We start from the raw sequence: 15,130 nt of genomic DNA on the forward strand, positions 1-15,130 counted from the left end.
CTATAGAACTTATACTGTCTAAAAAACTCGGTTTTTCTTGACCTCTACTTGGCTAGAGGCAGGGCTTCTCTAAGCCTGGTTATCTTTCTTTCTTGAGACATATGTTTTGGAGGTTCTTTTAAGGGGATTGGCAAAGTCATCATCATCATTATGCCTGACAGTTTGACTACGGGCAACTGGAGCTGCTTCCTTTTTCTTACTTTCTTTCAATTCACGCACCCGTTGTGTTAGAGCAGCAGTAGGCTTCTCATCTCATCTCTTCATGTTTTTTCTAGACTTACGTAGGAAGAACTACAACTCAGCTCGTGGGGTGTACTTTCTCTCTCTAACAGAGGAACGTCTGCGTTGGATACTAGGGCTTCTAATTTGTACAGCTGAGATTTGGAGGAGGTCCTCCTTAATCTCTTCCCTAAGTTTCTTACGACTTTCCTCTATTTTGTCTTCTAATTTCTGCAGTCGTGTTTCCACAGCTGCAATTCTGGCATGAGTCGGGCCATGTACAGCATCCGCATATGCCCGAAGCTTCTTTGCCATATCGAGCACAGTCTCATATACCTCATCCCGCTTCATTATTGCTAGAGCAGAAGCGTATTCAGGTGGCCCAAGGCGCACAAGTTTCCTCCACATTACAGGTGTGCACGGTACGAAGTCCGGATTCCTAGTTGTTATATCATCTGAAAAAATGATCTCTACCACTGCCATCTCCCTCAGGCGTTGGATCTCTTGTTCTATGGTCTTCTACTGTGTCTGCTGAATATAGAGGTCATCTGCACACAGGTATCTTTGTGCTACGCTGTCCAGGACCTGTTCCCAGAGGCTGTGAGGGCTAGCCCTCCTCATCATGCCTTGGTCGATGACAGGATCATGTGACAGGGATCTTAAATGCCTTGCTTTAGTGCCATCTAGAATGGTAGCCTCCCCTGCTGCATCCCAAAGGCGGACTAGCCAACTAATTATAGACTCATCGGGCTGTCGCCTATAATCTTTCTTTAGGCTTTGAAGGTTTTTCAGGGAGAAGGAATCAATATTGGCTCTGGAATCTGTGCTACTTGGTGTGGTCTCTGATTTTGGTGATGGTCCTTCTCTTGGATCATCATCATCTTCTACTCTTCGGTCAGTTTTGCTTTACACTTTCCACCTTTTGTATTTGCAGCAACAGCCATTGGTTGGGGCTTACTGTCTGGTTTAACTACTGGCCTGGAGCCTGGGATGTTTACTGCAGCCTGAGTGACTGGGACAGTAACTAATTTATCTCCCTGTTCCCTTTCCTCTGTCTGCTGCCCTACAGTATCTAGCAGGGTGCGATAAGCATGTGCCAGGGCCCAGCTCACTGCAATGATCCTTTCCTCCTTAGTGTTACCATGGCACCTCTCTTTCAGATACTTTACCACCTCAGCTGGGTTCTGAATTTGTTCAGATGGGAAGTCCCAGACTACAGGATCAGAAAACTCCTTTAAAATTTGGCCCATATCCTCCCATTTCCCACGCCACTCAGAATTCTTCACCCTTGGTTTAAGTCCTAAATCACGAGTCTCACCAGCCCCTCTAGAAATCTCAGCTTTCATCTTATATAAACTGCAGACAGTATAAAGAAAGCTTACTAAATTAAATACTAGAAAGATTGTGTCTTTGGCAGTCAGGGAGGACTAAACATTTTCTAATAGAGATGTAAACAATTCGGAGGAGAAGAAGGAAAGCAAAGGCTGAAAAGCCTCCTCCCCTGCTTCTCCCCTAACAAACTGAGTACACAACCACAACCATGAACTATACATTCCTGGAACCGATAGCAACATATTTATAAACCTCTTGCAAATCATCACAACCAAGCCCAGCCCGATAAATATTCTGGTTAATGCCCCACGGTTACAAAAGCTATGCATCAGGGACAATATCGGAGCTATTGCTGGATAAGAGAATAAACCTAGGGACCACAAAGGTATTAAAACTTCAAAGAACCCTAATGACCAGAAATAGAGGCAGGCTTTCACTCCAAATGACATTATACCTTCAAAAAGAGACATACCAATATGCCCACAAAACAACAGAAACTAAAATATTATTAGAATAAAGTTTTTTCCACTTTGTATGATCGTCTCCCCTGTACGGGCCACCAAAAATGTCTTAGTTTAGGACAAATTTAGGGGAAAATCTCTACAACTCTCTCTCTCACTACTGGGTTCGGGAGGAATTTCTTTAGAGGAAAAGTGGAAAAAACTTGTTTATTGAGAAACAATGAAAAAACACTTTTTAGCACAAGAAAAACAGTCTGAGATGACAACAGACGTTTTCACTAGTTTAAGAGAGGGTGAGCAGTCTCTGCTGGGGAGGGTGCCAAAGCTTCTCTCAGGTGCAGACTCTGGGGGGTTTTTTCTTGATGTTCTCGAATCAGGGCTCGAAGCAGGTCTGATGTCTTTAGGGAAGGGAGGAAGGAAAGAAGGGGAAAGACAAAAGCAGAAAAATGGCAAAAAGCAAGCAAAAAGCAGAAAGTAAGAGAGCAAAGCTAGCAAAGCAGCTTAAAGTTAGCAGCAAGTAAGCTAAAAGCAAGCAGCCGGGGGAGGGGCTCAGCTATAGACAAAACAAATTGAGAACATGGGAACAGAAACACGATTTGGAATACAAAGCATGAAAATATCCTGTCACCCCAGGACAGGGAGAAAAGAGGTAAATTAATAGGCAATTGGAAACAACAAAGCCAGATTTTATTAATTCAAAAATTTGTTAAGAAACAACGAATTACTAATTATGTCCTGTCTCATGAAATGGTAAGAAACTTCAAATATGAGAGATAGATGAAGGTAAAGTGGAGATAGATGTGATTTGTTAATACAATACTTAGATATAGTAGAGAGCTAATACCTTCTCCAGGTGATCCCTGCATATTAGAAAGTATTTGGAAAGAAGAATAGTAAAGTTATTAGTGATGAAAGACAAACTTTGCAACAGAACTTGAATATACTTGCATTTATGCTTTTGAAAAAAAGTGGAGGGGAAACATGCTGACATGCAAACCATTCTGTTGTGCAGCAACATTCTGGAAATATAAGACCAAGCAGAACCAGGCATCAGATGGGGATATATTTAATATCCTTTCCAAATTTCAAATTACTTGAAATGTTTTTATTTGGAAAGGGTGCTTTTAGGATGTGGGATGCAATGCCAGTATGACATTTTCTTCACAACACGTGCTGTTACTTCTTCAGGGGGTGATTATGGCCATTGCTCTATGTTCAGCATGTACAGGGAAGACTATTATTACTTTTTTGTGGTTTGGAGGCACAAGTAGTAATTACATTTACCAACAGCCAGCTATCTTGTGGCTACAAACATATGGAGAAAATGGTTACATCATTTCCTTTGTGGCTCTGAAAATCTTTTTCACTAAACTCTAGATGAATCTGTGAAAGAATAGTACCTGTACAAATGCATATTTTGAGTGCATAGCTCCACATTAAATAGAATTTTTAAAATTTGTATCAGGGAGAGGGAGGTGGGAACTACAATGTTTGATATGTTTCTGATTCCAATACCCCCTTTGATTGGGATTTGGAAGTTTACCTTAGGTTGAATTGAAATAGATAGACTTGAAACTTTCCTGGCAGTTTTAAGAGGAAACTGTGTTGTCATGGGTGGTTAGTTACATGCGTCATCGGAGTTGAAATTATGTCTGTATTTGGAATAAAATAAAATGATATCACAGGTATCACAGGTATCACAACCTAATCCATTAGGTTGAAAAAGACCTCTGAGATCATAAGTTCAAAGACCATCATGTCAACAATATCAGGTTCAGTCTTTCCTTGAACACCTCCAGGGACAGTGGCTCCCCCACCTTCTGGGCAGCCCATGTCAATATCTAATCACCCTTTCTTTGAGGAAATACATCCCAATGTCCAATCTGAACCTCCCCTGAAGCAGCTTAAGACTGTCCTCTTCTCCTGTCATTGGTTGCCTGGGAGAAGAGGCCAACCCTCACCTGACTGCATCCTCTTTTCAGATAGTTATAGGTCTCACCTGAGTGTTCTTATCTTCAGAGTTGACAGTCCCACCTCACTCAAGCTGCTCCTCACAGGGCTTGTACTCCAGAGCCTTCATCAGCCTTGTTGCCCTTCTCCAGATTTGTTCCAGTACCTCAATGTCCTTCCTAAATTGAGGGGCACAGAACTGGACGCAGCACTCAAGGTGCAGCCTCACCAGTGCTGAGCACAAGGGAAGAATCATTTCCGTAGTCCTGCTGGCCACACTCTTTACACTGTTTACTTTTTAATACATATTAAAAAGTTTGTACTGAATGACTGAAGACTGTACTTCTGATTTCTTTGAAGTGATCTCAGTGTAAAATGCCTCCTAAACATTATTTGATTCAAAAAATCTCATGTGGTAACAGATCACATAGTATTTCTGCCCTGAAAAATAAGCCAAATGGGGGGGAAAAAAGTGATCTATTGATTGCCATCATCTTTTACATGATTCTCCTGGTTCATCAATTCCTTAGTATGAGCTCAGGTGAATACAGACACAGTAGAGGGCTCTACCACATCAGAAATATCATGACCGTTTCAGCTATACAAGACAATGGAGGAGAAAACCATTGAGTGTGTCTTACTTTTTCCTCTGGTCCTTTCCTTCCTTGTCTTTGATGATAACGGATGTGAATGTTGCATTCTCCCAAGGCTACAATGCAGTAATCCTTCATGTTTTTTAAGAAGTTGGTGAAGTTTTTTTTCTTCCAAATTGTTTTTGGAAATCCTAATAGTGGAATGCATGGAATGGGAAATGACACAGTTTTTTTAAACAGTGTTGCTGATTTAGAGAAAAAAACCCATAGTTGTTGACCAGTAATTGCTTGGTGATTGTTGTCTTCAAAAGAAAAGTTGGAACTGTGTATATCAATATAGGCTTAATTACTGTAGAAAATAAGATTAATAGAAATTTCAGTGTTTTTGAGTAAAGAAAATATCTGAGAGGGATGTTTAACACTGTACTAATAATGAAAATAATAAGGAAGCTTGACTGCATCTTAAGAAATTCTATTAAAAGGAGCAGTGGTGATCCTCAAAGATACTTCAGTGGTTTTGTAGTTCATTCTATTAAGAAAAGTGATCTGGAATTTGACTTCAACAAAAAACACCCTTATTTTAAAAGCAACTTAGATCTGTCTTATGAGAATAACAATTTAGAGACTCAGAACAGAGAAAAACATGATTATTTTGGAGCCCTGAGTAGTTGCTGGACAATTTGTATGGTTTCCTTTAACCAAATTAATCCACTTTAAGGTACATGCTTTAACTTGCCTTCTATAGAACTGCTTTTTCACCTGAGTGTGCTGTGGATTTCAAGTTCAAATGAGTGTGTTTTCTTGCATTCGGGTCCCAAATAATCAGTTAAACACATAAAACAAGCTCGTGTTAGTAGGTTGTGGAGAAACGAGGCTAAACTTCCAATACTGTTTTATTAAGGGCATGAATGGGAAGATTCTAAATATGAATTAAAACAAGCAGTTAGATTTTCTAATTCTGTCATTTGGGAAAAAAAATCTGGATGTCTCATTTGAATGTCTACCAAAATTGCCTTTAACCTTCTGAAAGACAAATAGAGCTAATGATTTGGTATACTGCCAAGCAATTAGACCAGTGAAGAGACATTGTTCCACCAGCATCTATTATCAGAAATATCTGGATTTCTAAATGTCAGCTTAATAGGTTCCCCCCACAAGCTAAGAGAAAGCTGACCTGACCTTTTGACACCACCTGTTCAGGAATGGGGATTTTTTAAGTAGGCTATTCTACACAGATAAAAGGTTCACAAGATTTGACCTGGAAAGAATGGTTAAAGGAATTAGTTTTGTTTAGTCTAGAAAAGAGCAGACTGAGGGAGGATGTGATTACAATCTTCCAGTACATCAAAGAATGTTATAAAGATGATAGTGACTTGTTTTCAGTGTTCAGTTGGGGAAAAGTCAGGAATAAAGATGTTTAATAGACAGATTATGTATTAGGACAAAAAAATCTCGTAATAAATGCAGAATAAGGTGCAAACTACTTAAGAAAATTCTCATCTTATTAACTTGAAATTTTAAAGATTAATTAGACCAAACTTGACTTGATAGTCAAGGTTGCTAGTGTTGTTCATGGTGCAAGGTGAATAGATAGATACATTAAATGATCACTTAAAAGGCTTTTCCTGTGTTTCATTTTCTATAGCTGATACATTTGGCAAGACATTCTAGACTTGTTACATTGGACATGAAAATAATTGCCTAGTGGGTGGCTATTTATTTATTTTTAATAATTCTGATTATATGATTAGGGTAACTGTTACAAGAATAATAGGTAAAGAAATTATAAATATTGTTTAGTGGCTTTGGATGCAGAATTGTATAAACAAGAGCAGTGAGTTTGCTTGTATGGATATATTTTTCTCTGTTACTTGACAATTTTGGTATCACACATTGTTTTCTGGCTAAGGTTAATAAAAAGGATCTGAAGATTGTGAGGAATAATCATCCCATATAGATATACACAGGGCCTGAAGCATGGCATACCCACTCAAAAGAACAGAAAAATTACCAAAATGATTTAATCTTTCCAAAGTGTTTGTAAAAGCTACTAAGACAGCATTTTGCAGTATGATCCACCACAAGCTCAAAATTAACAGTGCAAAAACAAACAAGAGGACATAGTTTATGTATAGGCCTTTAGAACATATTGCAGGTTAATATGAAAGGGTGTGAAGGTTTTAATAGTCATTCTGTGTTGCTACCAGTTGTCTGTTGGTGGTTGAAATCGTAAGATGCTTGCAGCTCAGTTCCTTATGTTTGATGATGACTATAAGAGCTTAAAGGTATGTTAGACCAAAAGTATGTGCAGCCTTAGTGAAGCATTTATTTAGCTGCATAAATAAATAGTGTCAAACATCAAAGCTTTCATTTTACACATTAAGCAGAATACTTGTGTTGTGTTGTAGCTCCTTGTATTTTCAGAGAGTCTGTGAAAGAACATAATAATTTTCCCCTCTTGGGTTTAGGAACTGATTGTATTTTATAGTACATACATGTTTTGTTTGTTTTGTTTTGTTTTCCTAGGTACTGCACAATGGACTTGTGATGGAAATGAATCATCCAACAGCTGGGAAGATAGCTGTTCCAGGTTAGATGTTTAATCCTCTTTTGCTAAATTAAATGCTACATGACATCCTGCGTGGTTCTGGAACTCAGCTGGAACATGACACATTTCACATGTCACTCAAATAAAAGTTTAACCAGACTGACATTTGTGCTCGTAGTCACTCCAGTGGCAGAAAAATGGGTTAAAATATGTATCAGAATAGCTTCTGGTTTCCATTGGTCAGTTGTCATAACATGAACATGAATTTGATAATATTTGCAAACTCCCACTGCTAGAAACGTTACTGCTAAATCATCTACATAAATATGTGAATCTGTTTTTGATTTAGTTTGATTTTTCAAGTTACCCAGGCTTCTTTTAGTGATATTTCTGTTTAAAAGAAAAAATTTAAAAAAAGAGGAGGGAAATTTGTACTGAAGACTTAATGAAACTCTGCCAAAATGAAGTCTTAAATAACTATTTTGTACTTCCAAAGAATACAGAAGTATGTATGAAAGTAATAAACTAGTCTCTCCTCTTTACAGCTCTAAATGGATCAGGAACTAGTATAGCTTTCCTCCCATTAGACTTAGCTATGTAATGGGGTTAGGTTCAACCAGAGCCCTTATGAACATACAGATTCTTGCAGTTGGTTTGGTTTTGATAATTGATCCTCATCTGATAACCTGTTAGCAATTGGGTCAATTTTTCTGCTTCTCTCTGCTTTTCTTTCTCCTCAGCCACATTGAGAATTGTTTCTTCCTTCATTCAAGGCATTGTCATGTCTATTTTTACAAGAACTTGTCCTTACATTGGGATTTTCTGTGCCAGTTCCACCGTCTCACACTGCATCCAGTTGTCATCAATTTCAGCTGACTTGAGCACATGTAGTGTTAAGAAGAATTTGACCCATAAATTTTTTCTTAATTTGCACATCCTGGAATCACACTGGGATGCAGAAAGAATTATTTGAAAGAAACCAATCCCATATTAGATCATGTTTTCTTCATGAATAGAGGGCATGTTTATGTGTGTGGATGTGTATGGTCCGTATTTGCTCTATGACAGTTCACATTCCACATTTGGTCTCACTAGATTTGAATTTTTGGTTGACTGTATTAAAAAAATGCTTCTCTAATTTAGATGCACATATCTGGAAAGAGGAATTTTTAAAATTTTCCTACAGAAAAGTAATCCTGGTTTATTTACCAAAAATGAAAAGACAAATAAAAGGTTTTTGACTTAATTCTTTTTTAAGAAGTAGAAATAAGAGCCTACAGATGGTAGAGGAAGTGTGTAAGGTTTTCATGTTGCATACAATTTATAATCTATCTTAGAGAAAGCAAATACTCCTTAAGGGGATAGCTTAAACTGCAAGAAGAGGAAAGAGATGAAAGGAATGTTCTAATGTCTGTCAGCAGCGATAGAATGTATTTGCAAGAGAGCGAGTTTTTACATAGGTAAGCCATAGTACTTCCCAAATCATTAGTTATTTTTTATTTTATTAAACTAGTAATAGACACTGCAGTAAACTAAAATAAATCATCTTAGTCTCTAATGGTTTGCCATTTAGATGGACTTCTATGAAGAGTTTCTTGTATTGAAACAGATGGCTGAAATAATTATTGGATATTTGAGCAGGAAAAGTAGAATTCCTTCCTTTCCTGGCATGGGAGGATAAGGAGGGGATAGACAGGGGAGGAGACGGGGAAGAACACTCATTCAGTGTGAGCAGAATGGATCTATGGATATCACTGGAAAGACAGTGCATTACTCTGTCCCAAAACTAAAGTGAATTTGGCCACTGTTGATCATAGAGTAGAATTACCCTGGATTTGTCCTGCTCAAGGATATATCTGAAGAGTACAGGGAAAAGTGTGCAAAGAAAGCCTACAGCAGATAATTTCTTCTCAATGACAGTTAAAAATGCTTGGGTTTTTTTTTAGTGTGGTTATATTTTAATATCTTGTATTTGGTAGAGAACATGTTTTCTAAGCTCTCAGTTTCTGTCTCAGGATTGCTTATTAAGGGAAATTAAGTTATTAATGTGAATGTTGAAAGTGAATAAGCTGAAAATGTTTTTCTTTAAAGAGACTAGGGAGATTCTAATCCCAAAATAAAAATAGATTGCTGTTATTTCTTAACCATATAAGCCAGATTTTAATATGTTCTTTAGTAATTGAATGGGACATCACACTTGAGGCTCTTGACAGAGGTCTGACTTTTGCTGCCAAGTAAAGTTGTGAGTCCAGTGACAGGCACTTATTAAGTGAAGTATGCTGGCAGATTTCAGCTCCAAGTATCACAAGTGGCCTCTGTGTCTAGCATATTGATTTGCAGTAGTCCTTCTGCAGGCATGTCCCCAGTTTGAGAGTCAATTCAAATCTGTGTATGAATCCTCCATTGTAGATTGTGAAGCTTGAAATTGAGAGATTTTGCCATAGACATTAATATAGGCTACGTTTGTAATGTTGGACTTGGTAGTTAATACTCCTCCTTTGCTTAAGTATCTTTTGATACAGTTATTGAATTTGGTTCCTTCCTCGCCTTTCCCCCTTGTGGTTTTTGTGATTCCCAGCCTAAGGTATACTGTGTGCTGATAAGTGCATTATAGGGTACTGGTGAAAAGGGAGCGGGAGAAGTTGTACTACAAAAACATTTTTCTACTAATTTTTCTTTTCAGAATGTATCATTATGGTAGCAAAGAAAGAGATCTTGCATTTTGATATCTCTTGTTTCAAGTATTCATGAAAAATGTCTATATACAAATACATTGCATTGCTGTTACTAGTATCAAGATATCTCAGCTTGAAGAATGAATGTGAAAAAGAGAGTTAATTGTCACTGACTAAGAGTGACTCTATAAAAGACTGTGAGAGCATTCTGAAGAAAAATGTGGTTCTGTGGTAGTTCAGTGATTTCATTAGGGTAATGTTTCACCTATATAAATCCATATATTCATGTCATTATGTTATTCTAGAACTGACATATACATACACTTGACATATCTTACATAGAATGTGCAAGACTGTGAGAGAGCCCTGTTTGAGTCATTCTTGCCAGAAATGGTTCATCTGATTGTAGGGCTGAACTAATCAATCTTTTCTGTTTCTGTACCTGAAGACGACTAAATCATTTTTAGTTCAGGGCAGTGCTCCAGAGATTATCAGAAGCTGGAGCACCTCAGCTGGAAATGTAGAGCCAGGGGAAAAGGCAGCCTCAGGGGAGCCTGTCAGAAGCCCTCCAGGACCTACAGAAAGATTAACAATGTGAAAAACTGCGTTCTTCATAGTAGTGCATGGTGGAAGGATGACAGACAAAAGAGGTTCAGCCTGTATATCATGAAAATCTTTTTCATCATGACAGCAGCCAGGCAGTGGAGGAAGTTGCCCAGAGAGATCTGCATACTATGTTCTTAGACATTTTCAAGGAGCAACTAAGTAAAGCCAGGGGCAACCTGATCTGACCTAGGACATGACTCTGACTTTATCCAAATAAGGGTGGAATCCTCCTGAAGTCCTTTCCAACTTCGATTATGTTCTTATTCTGTGATAACATTAGTAATTCTTCCTCAGCTCTGTTGTGCTTAGCCCTTTCCACAGAGATCTGAAGGAGAAATGGCACACTTTAATCAAATGAGAAATGTAGAGCACAGAAAGTACTCTTGGAGACAAAAAATAATATTTTATTCAGTGCCAGATTGCAGATGATACTGGATGGCACAGAGACACTACAGGTAAGTAAGGGGACAAAATTTCGAGATGTTTTAGCATCTGGGTTAGTCTTGAACTACTTTGCCAACAAGTAATGAACTTTTACAAAGAGTGGTAGCATGTGGATTTCTGGAAGCCACTGAGTATTCTGAGTGCTGGTATGGGCACAATGGGTACTCCCAACCTGTATTGATTACATAGAAAAAGCTAATGGATGCGATACAGTCTTTCCCAAACCTTTTCAATTACAGTCCATTTATATGGTTTAGTAAACTCAGATAATAATACTGCCAGCTTCTGCATTATCTAGTCTCTAATGTTGACTTTTAAAGGTTGACGGTTGTTTTTTAAAGTCAAAACAGTATTTGTAATATTATTTTTTTAATGAAAAAACTACAGTGTATTCAGCTGTCCCTAAGAAACTAACATTTTTAGAATTTTGTTATCTAGCAGGAACCTTTGTGAACTAAGTTTCATTTCTGACCCCCTTCCAAGCCTTAGGAAACTGGGGATTTGCCTAGATAAGCCTAGACTTTGAAATCATCTCTGATCAAACAGGAAACAATATAACTGTAGAAATTGTGTGAATCACCTCTTCCAGACAAAACAAATATTCTTAGTTTTGATAATGTTTATGTTATATGTTCTTCTCATCCCCATTTCCTGAGTTGATAAACACAATGCCTGTCCTTTGGCCCGTGATGTGCATCAAGGATGACTTTATTGCTCAGAAAGGCCAATTTCATACCTGGTTTCATAATTTCCTTCTGTGCTCTTGAGATAAAGTGTTTGGGGGACTCCAAGATCAGTTAGGAAAAATAGTACAGGATTCCTTCTTGACATAGATTTCTTGGACTGAATTCAGGCAAGTTAAGTTAATTAATCAACCCACTCAGGAGAAATGTCCCTTTTTCCGGTCTTCTCCTGTCACTGTGCATTACAAATATACTACTGAAACAGGAAGGATTTTTTTTTCAGAGGTAGGCTTTTCCTGTTGTATGATTCATTAAATGTGTCATGTTCCATGGAGACTAATTGCTATCAATCTCTTAGAAGAATGGTTTAAAAAAATAAGACAAGGAGGCAAGAAATCTAATAGGACTTCCCTATTGTGCCACAGATTTCTTCCTTAACCTTGGACAAATCACTCTGTGTCTTACCAAAGTAATTGTTTGCAGTTTTTTGGATCTTGGTTAATAGCTGAAAACTACTTAGATTCCTCAGGGAAGGAATTTCTTGGGAAAACTCTGTTATTTAAAATATTTATTTCTATTTGTTATGTATGTATTTATACCTGTTTTCTTCATGTATGTGGAAGACTAGTTGTGGGCCTGACATTGGTCTGAACTTAGGCTTTAGGCTATGCCAATGTCTGTGTGAAAGGCAGATGAGCAACTTTCTCATGTTAGCCTGAGAAATCTACAGGAGGAATTCAAACAAACCTTGGGAAGTGAGAAACCATCCACAGGTGGTGTTTTTCCAATATGTTTACTGGAAAGAAATGTTTACAAAAGGGTGTAGACGCTGAATAACCAATCATGCTCTTTGTACTGAACTACTCTATAAAAGTAGAATTTAGAAGAATAAAATTGGCTTTCATCTTTACCATCATAGAGAATCATGTTGTTATTCCTGTGCTATCCAAAAACCATAACAACAACTAGTTATAGTTAAGGAAGCAACAGTGATGTGTTTTTGGTCAGAGCATTTCAATACAGGCAGCAAATAGGTCTGTGAGTGATACATGCTATATTTTTTGACCATTTAATCTAAGTGTAGTAGAGGAAGCTTCAGTAGGACCAGATATAAAGCAGAGAAACGTGACTTCCACATGGAGGAAGTTTGCAGGAAATTAAGGAAGTCTGTACTCCAATCCATTATTTCCTGCTGTTAGGAGATCATTCAATGTAAGAACAACAGCATAAAAAATCTCAACAATTTTTTCAAGATCCTTTGCTTGAAGTTCTGATCCTGTCTGCTTCTCATCAGGTGTTCTTTCATATGTGTATGTGTGTGTGTGTGTGTGTGTCTGTGGGTGTGCGTGCATGCATGTGCATAACCAATGTTGATTGAAAAATTTTAATTTCACTTCACTATTTATGGTACATTGGAGACAAACAGCTTCACCAGCATTACTGTTACTTCATTCACTTTTTTTAGTGATCAGGGCTGGCTATTTATGTCTTTTACATTCACAGAGCTGATTTAAGTTTTGAAGAGTCCATGATCATTACAGGAACTTACACAAATAATGTATGACATCTCACCTAGCTGTCCTCATAATACTTTAAAAAATTTAATAAATATATAAACATTATATTCATACTGATTGCAAAGGCAGAAAAGAGATGGTGGGAATGCCCAGGAATATGTTATTGGCTTCTTGATTATGTAGAAAGACCAGCACATCTTTTTAATGAATGATGCTTTAATTTGGAATCTTTTAAGAATCATTTTGAAGTAAAACACAAATAAAAAAACCTTTTAATATTTTTGCTCCTCTGTCATATATTTCCACAATATTTCTCTACCATGTATTTTAAAATTTGTTATACCTTCTGGAATGGTCTTAGTGCCACAGTTAATACTTTTAAAGTTATTTTTAGGAAGAAAAGGCAGCTGTTCCTTACCTAGTTCTGGGACTTCAGCTGTTGGAGGGAATTAAGAAATAGTGGAAGACTTTTCCATCAGTCTCAAAGGAACTGAGTAGCAGTACTGACTGGGACCAGTACTGACTGTGTCACACAAGCAATGGCTCTCCAGAACTGCTGTTCAAGGTCTCTGAGCCAGACTCTTCTTCTCATCAGACCCTAGGTTTCTTTGTTGGTCCTTAGGATCTGGCAAAGTTGTTTTTCTTGCATCATGTATTTTTTTTTCCAGGATCTGGCACGGCTATATAGGGAGGAAAAATAAAAATTTTTCAGAGGAAAAGTGGGGACATTTTTGTGCTCTATAGATAATAAGTCAAGTTGTGGTTGAAATATTGAATGTTGATTGGTAATTATACTTCTAGTTCCTGGAGAATATTTTCTTTATATTTTCCTGCATGTATCTTAAGCTATACTAGGATTTTCTTTAAACTGGACATAATTCTGATGGAGAGTTAACTCAAGAGTAACTCGTTGCTGTCACATGGTGGGGGCAGGGAGGGGGGGGTCAAAGCTGAAGCATTGACTGAATAGCCAAATAAACTAATGAATTTCCCACCAATGTCATTGTCCTAGAATTCAATGTCTGAAATGATGTGTTTTTTTCTTCTGTATGAATGTTTTTCCCACTTCTTTCTTTATAAATAACAATAACTTAGAAAGTAGCTTCTTAACTCTCACTCTGTAACAAGCACAGCCAGGTGCTCACATAGTTCAGGGTGTGTGATTGTAAAGATATGTGTGCATGCCTCGAGTGTGTTGTAAAACAGCCAAATTACTTCAACACCTATAAATTTTTCATATATCTTTATGATCTTTAATAATTACTGGACAGGAAAAGGAATCTACTGTCAGTTAAGAAAGAGTTGGTTTCATTAAATGTAAAAATATGTTTTAAACATTTAGACAATTTTACTTAATCCCTAGGACACTGAGTAGACTTATTCTCATTTGTGTTTCCTCCGTATCATCTTGACCCAAGCCCTGCCTTCCCATCAATGGTAAGAGTGATTGGACTTAGCCTGTTTTCTGTGAATCTAGACTGAACAATTTTGTGGTCAGGACTGGCCATTAGCTCAAGTGTTTTGCCTTTTTGTCACATTGACCATAGGATCTCATCAATGTAACTCTTTCACGTATGTTTGACTATAGTCTTTTTCAGAAGTCCTCAAGAGATGGAAAATTCACCAAATATCTACATCTGTCTTTAAAGGCCTGATTAATTTAATTGTTAAAAAATACATGATCTCCAGTTTAATAGAGAAACTGTACTCTTTTGTATCTTTCATGAGGTTTAAATACTTTTTTTACCATGAAAGCACTTCCATGACCAAAATTTTATCTAGATAACTTTTTGATAAACTATGCAGGGTAAATAGCCCATATCTTTTCAGGTCCTTTGTGTAAACACAGTGCAGTTACAGTTTTGTAACTTTGTCTTTTTTATTGAAGTCTGTGTACTGTAGATATACAGGAAAAACTGCAGTTGTGTAGAGTGCATCACAAACTTCCTGACTGACTTTGGGAATGTCTCTTAGCCCATGAAGTTATGTTTCTCACTTCTTCATACAAAAGATTGAGATAATAAAACTCACAATTAATTATATTTTTTCCCAAATTGTAATGTTTATATTTTGTGAAAATTGTTGCTATTTTTCCTTGTAGT

The 15,130-nt window shown here is 37.3% G+C and overlaps 1 protein-coding gene across 6 annotated transcripts in view; it reads left to right on the forward strand.

Moving 5' to 3' along the window:
- The window catches only part of SUGCT (succinyl-CoA:glutarate-CoA transferase), a 327,347-nt gene that overhangs the window by 266,308 nt on the left and 45,909 nt on the right, over nucleotides 1-15,130 (forward strand). For 4 of the 6 annotated variants that reach the window (XM_063405257.1, XM_063405287.1, XM_063405307.1 and 1 more), the window contains one exon: nucleotides 7,082-7,145. The exons of 1 other annotated variant lie outside the window; for it this stretch is intronic. In XM_063405257.1, coding sequence (XP_063261327.1) covers nucleotides 7,082-7,145 — 64 coding nt within the window. Of the gene's footprint in view, nucleotides 1-7,081; nucleotides 7,146-15,130 lie in introns of those variants that run through there. One more of the 6 variants, XM_063405296.1, reaches the window with a different exon arrangement.

Source organism: Prinia subflava, chromosome 1 (assembly GCF_021018805.1).
Source record: "Prinia subflava isolate CZ2003 ecotype Zambia chromosome 1, Cam_Psub_1.2, whole genome shotgun sequence".
NCBI classification, from domain to species: domain Eukaryota; kingdom Metazoa; phylum Chordata; class Aves; order Passeriformes; family Cisticolidae; genus Prinia; species Prinia subflava.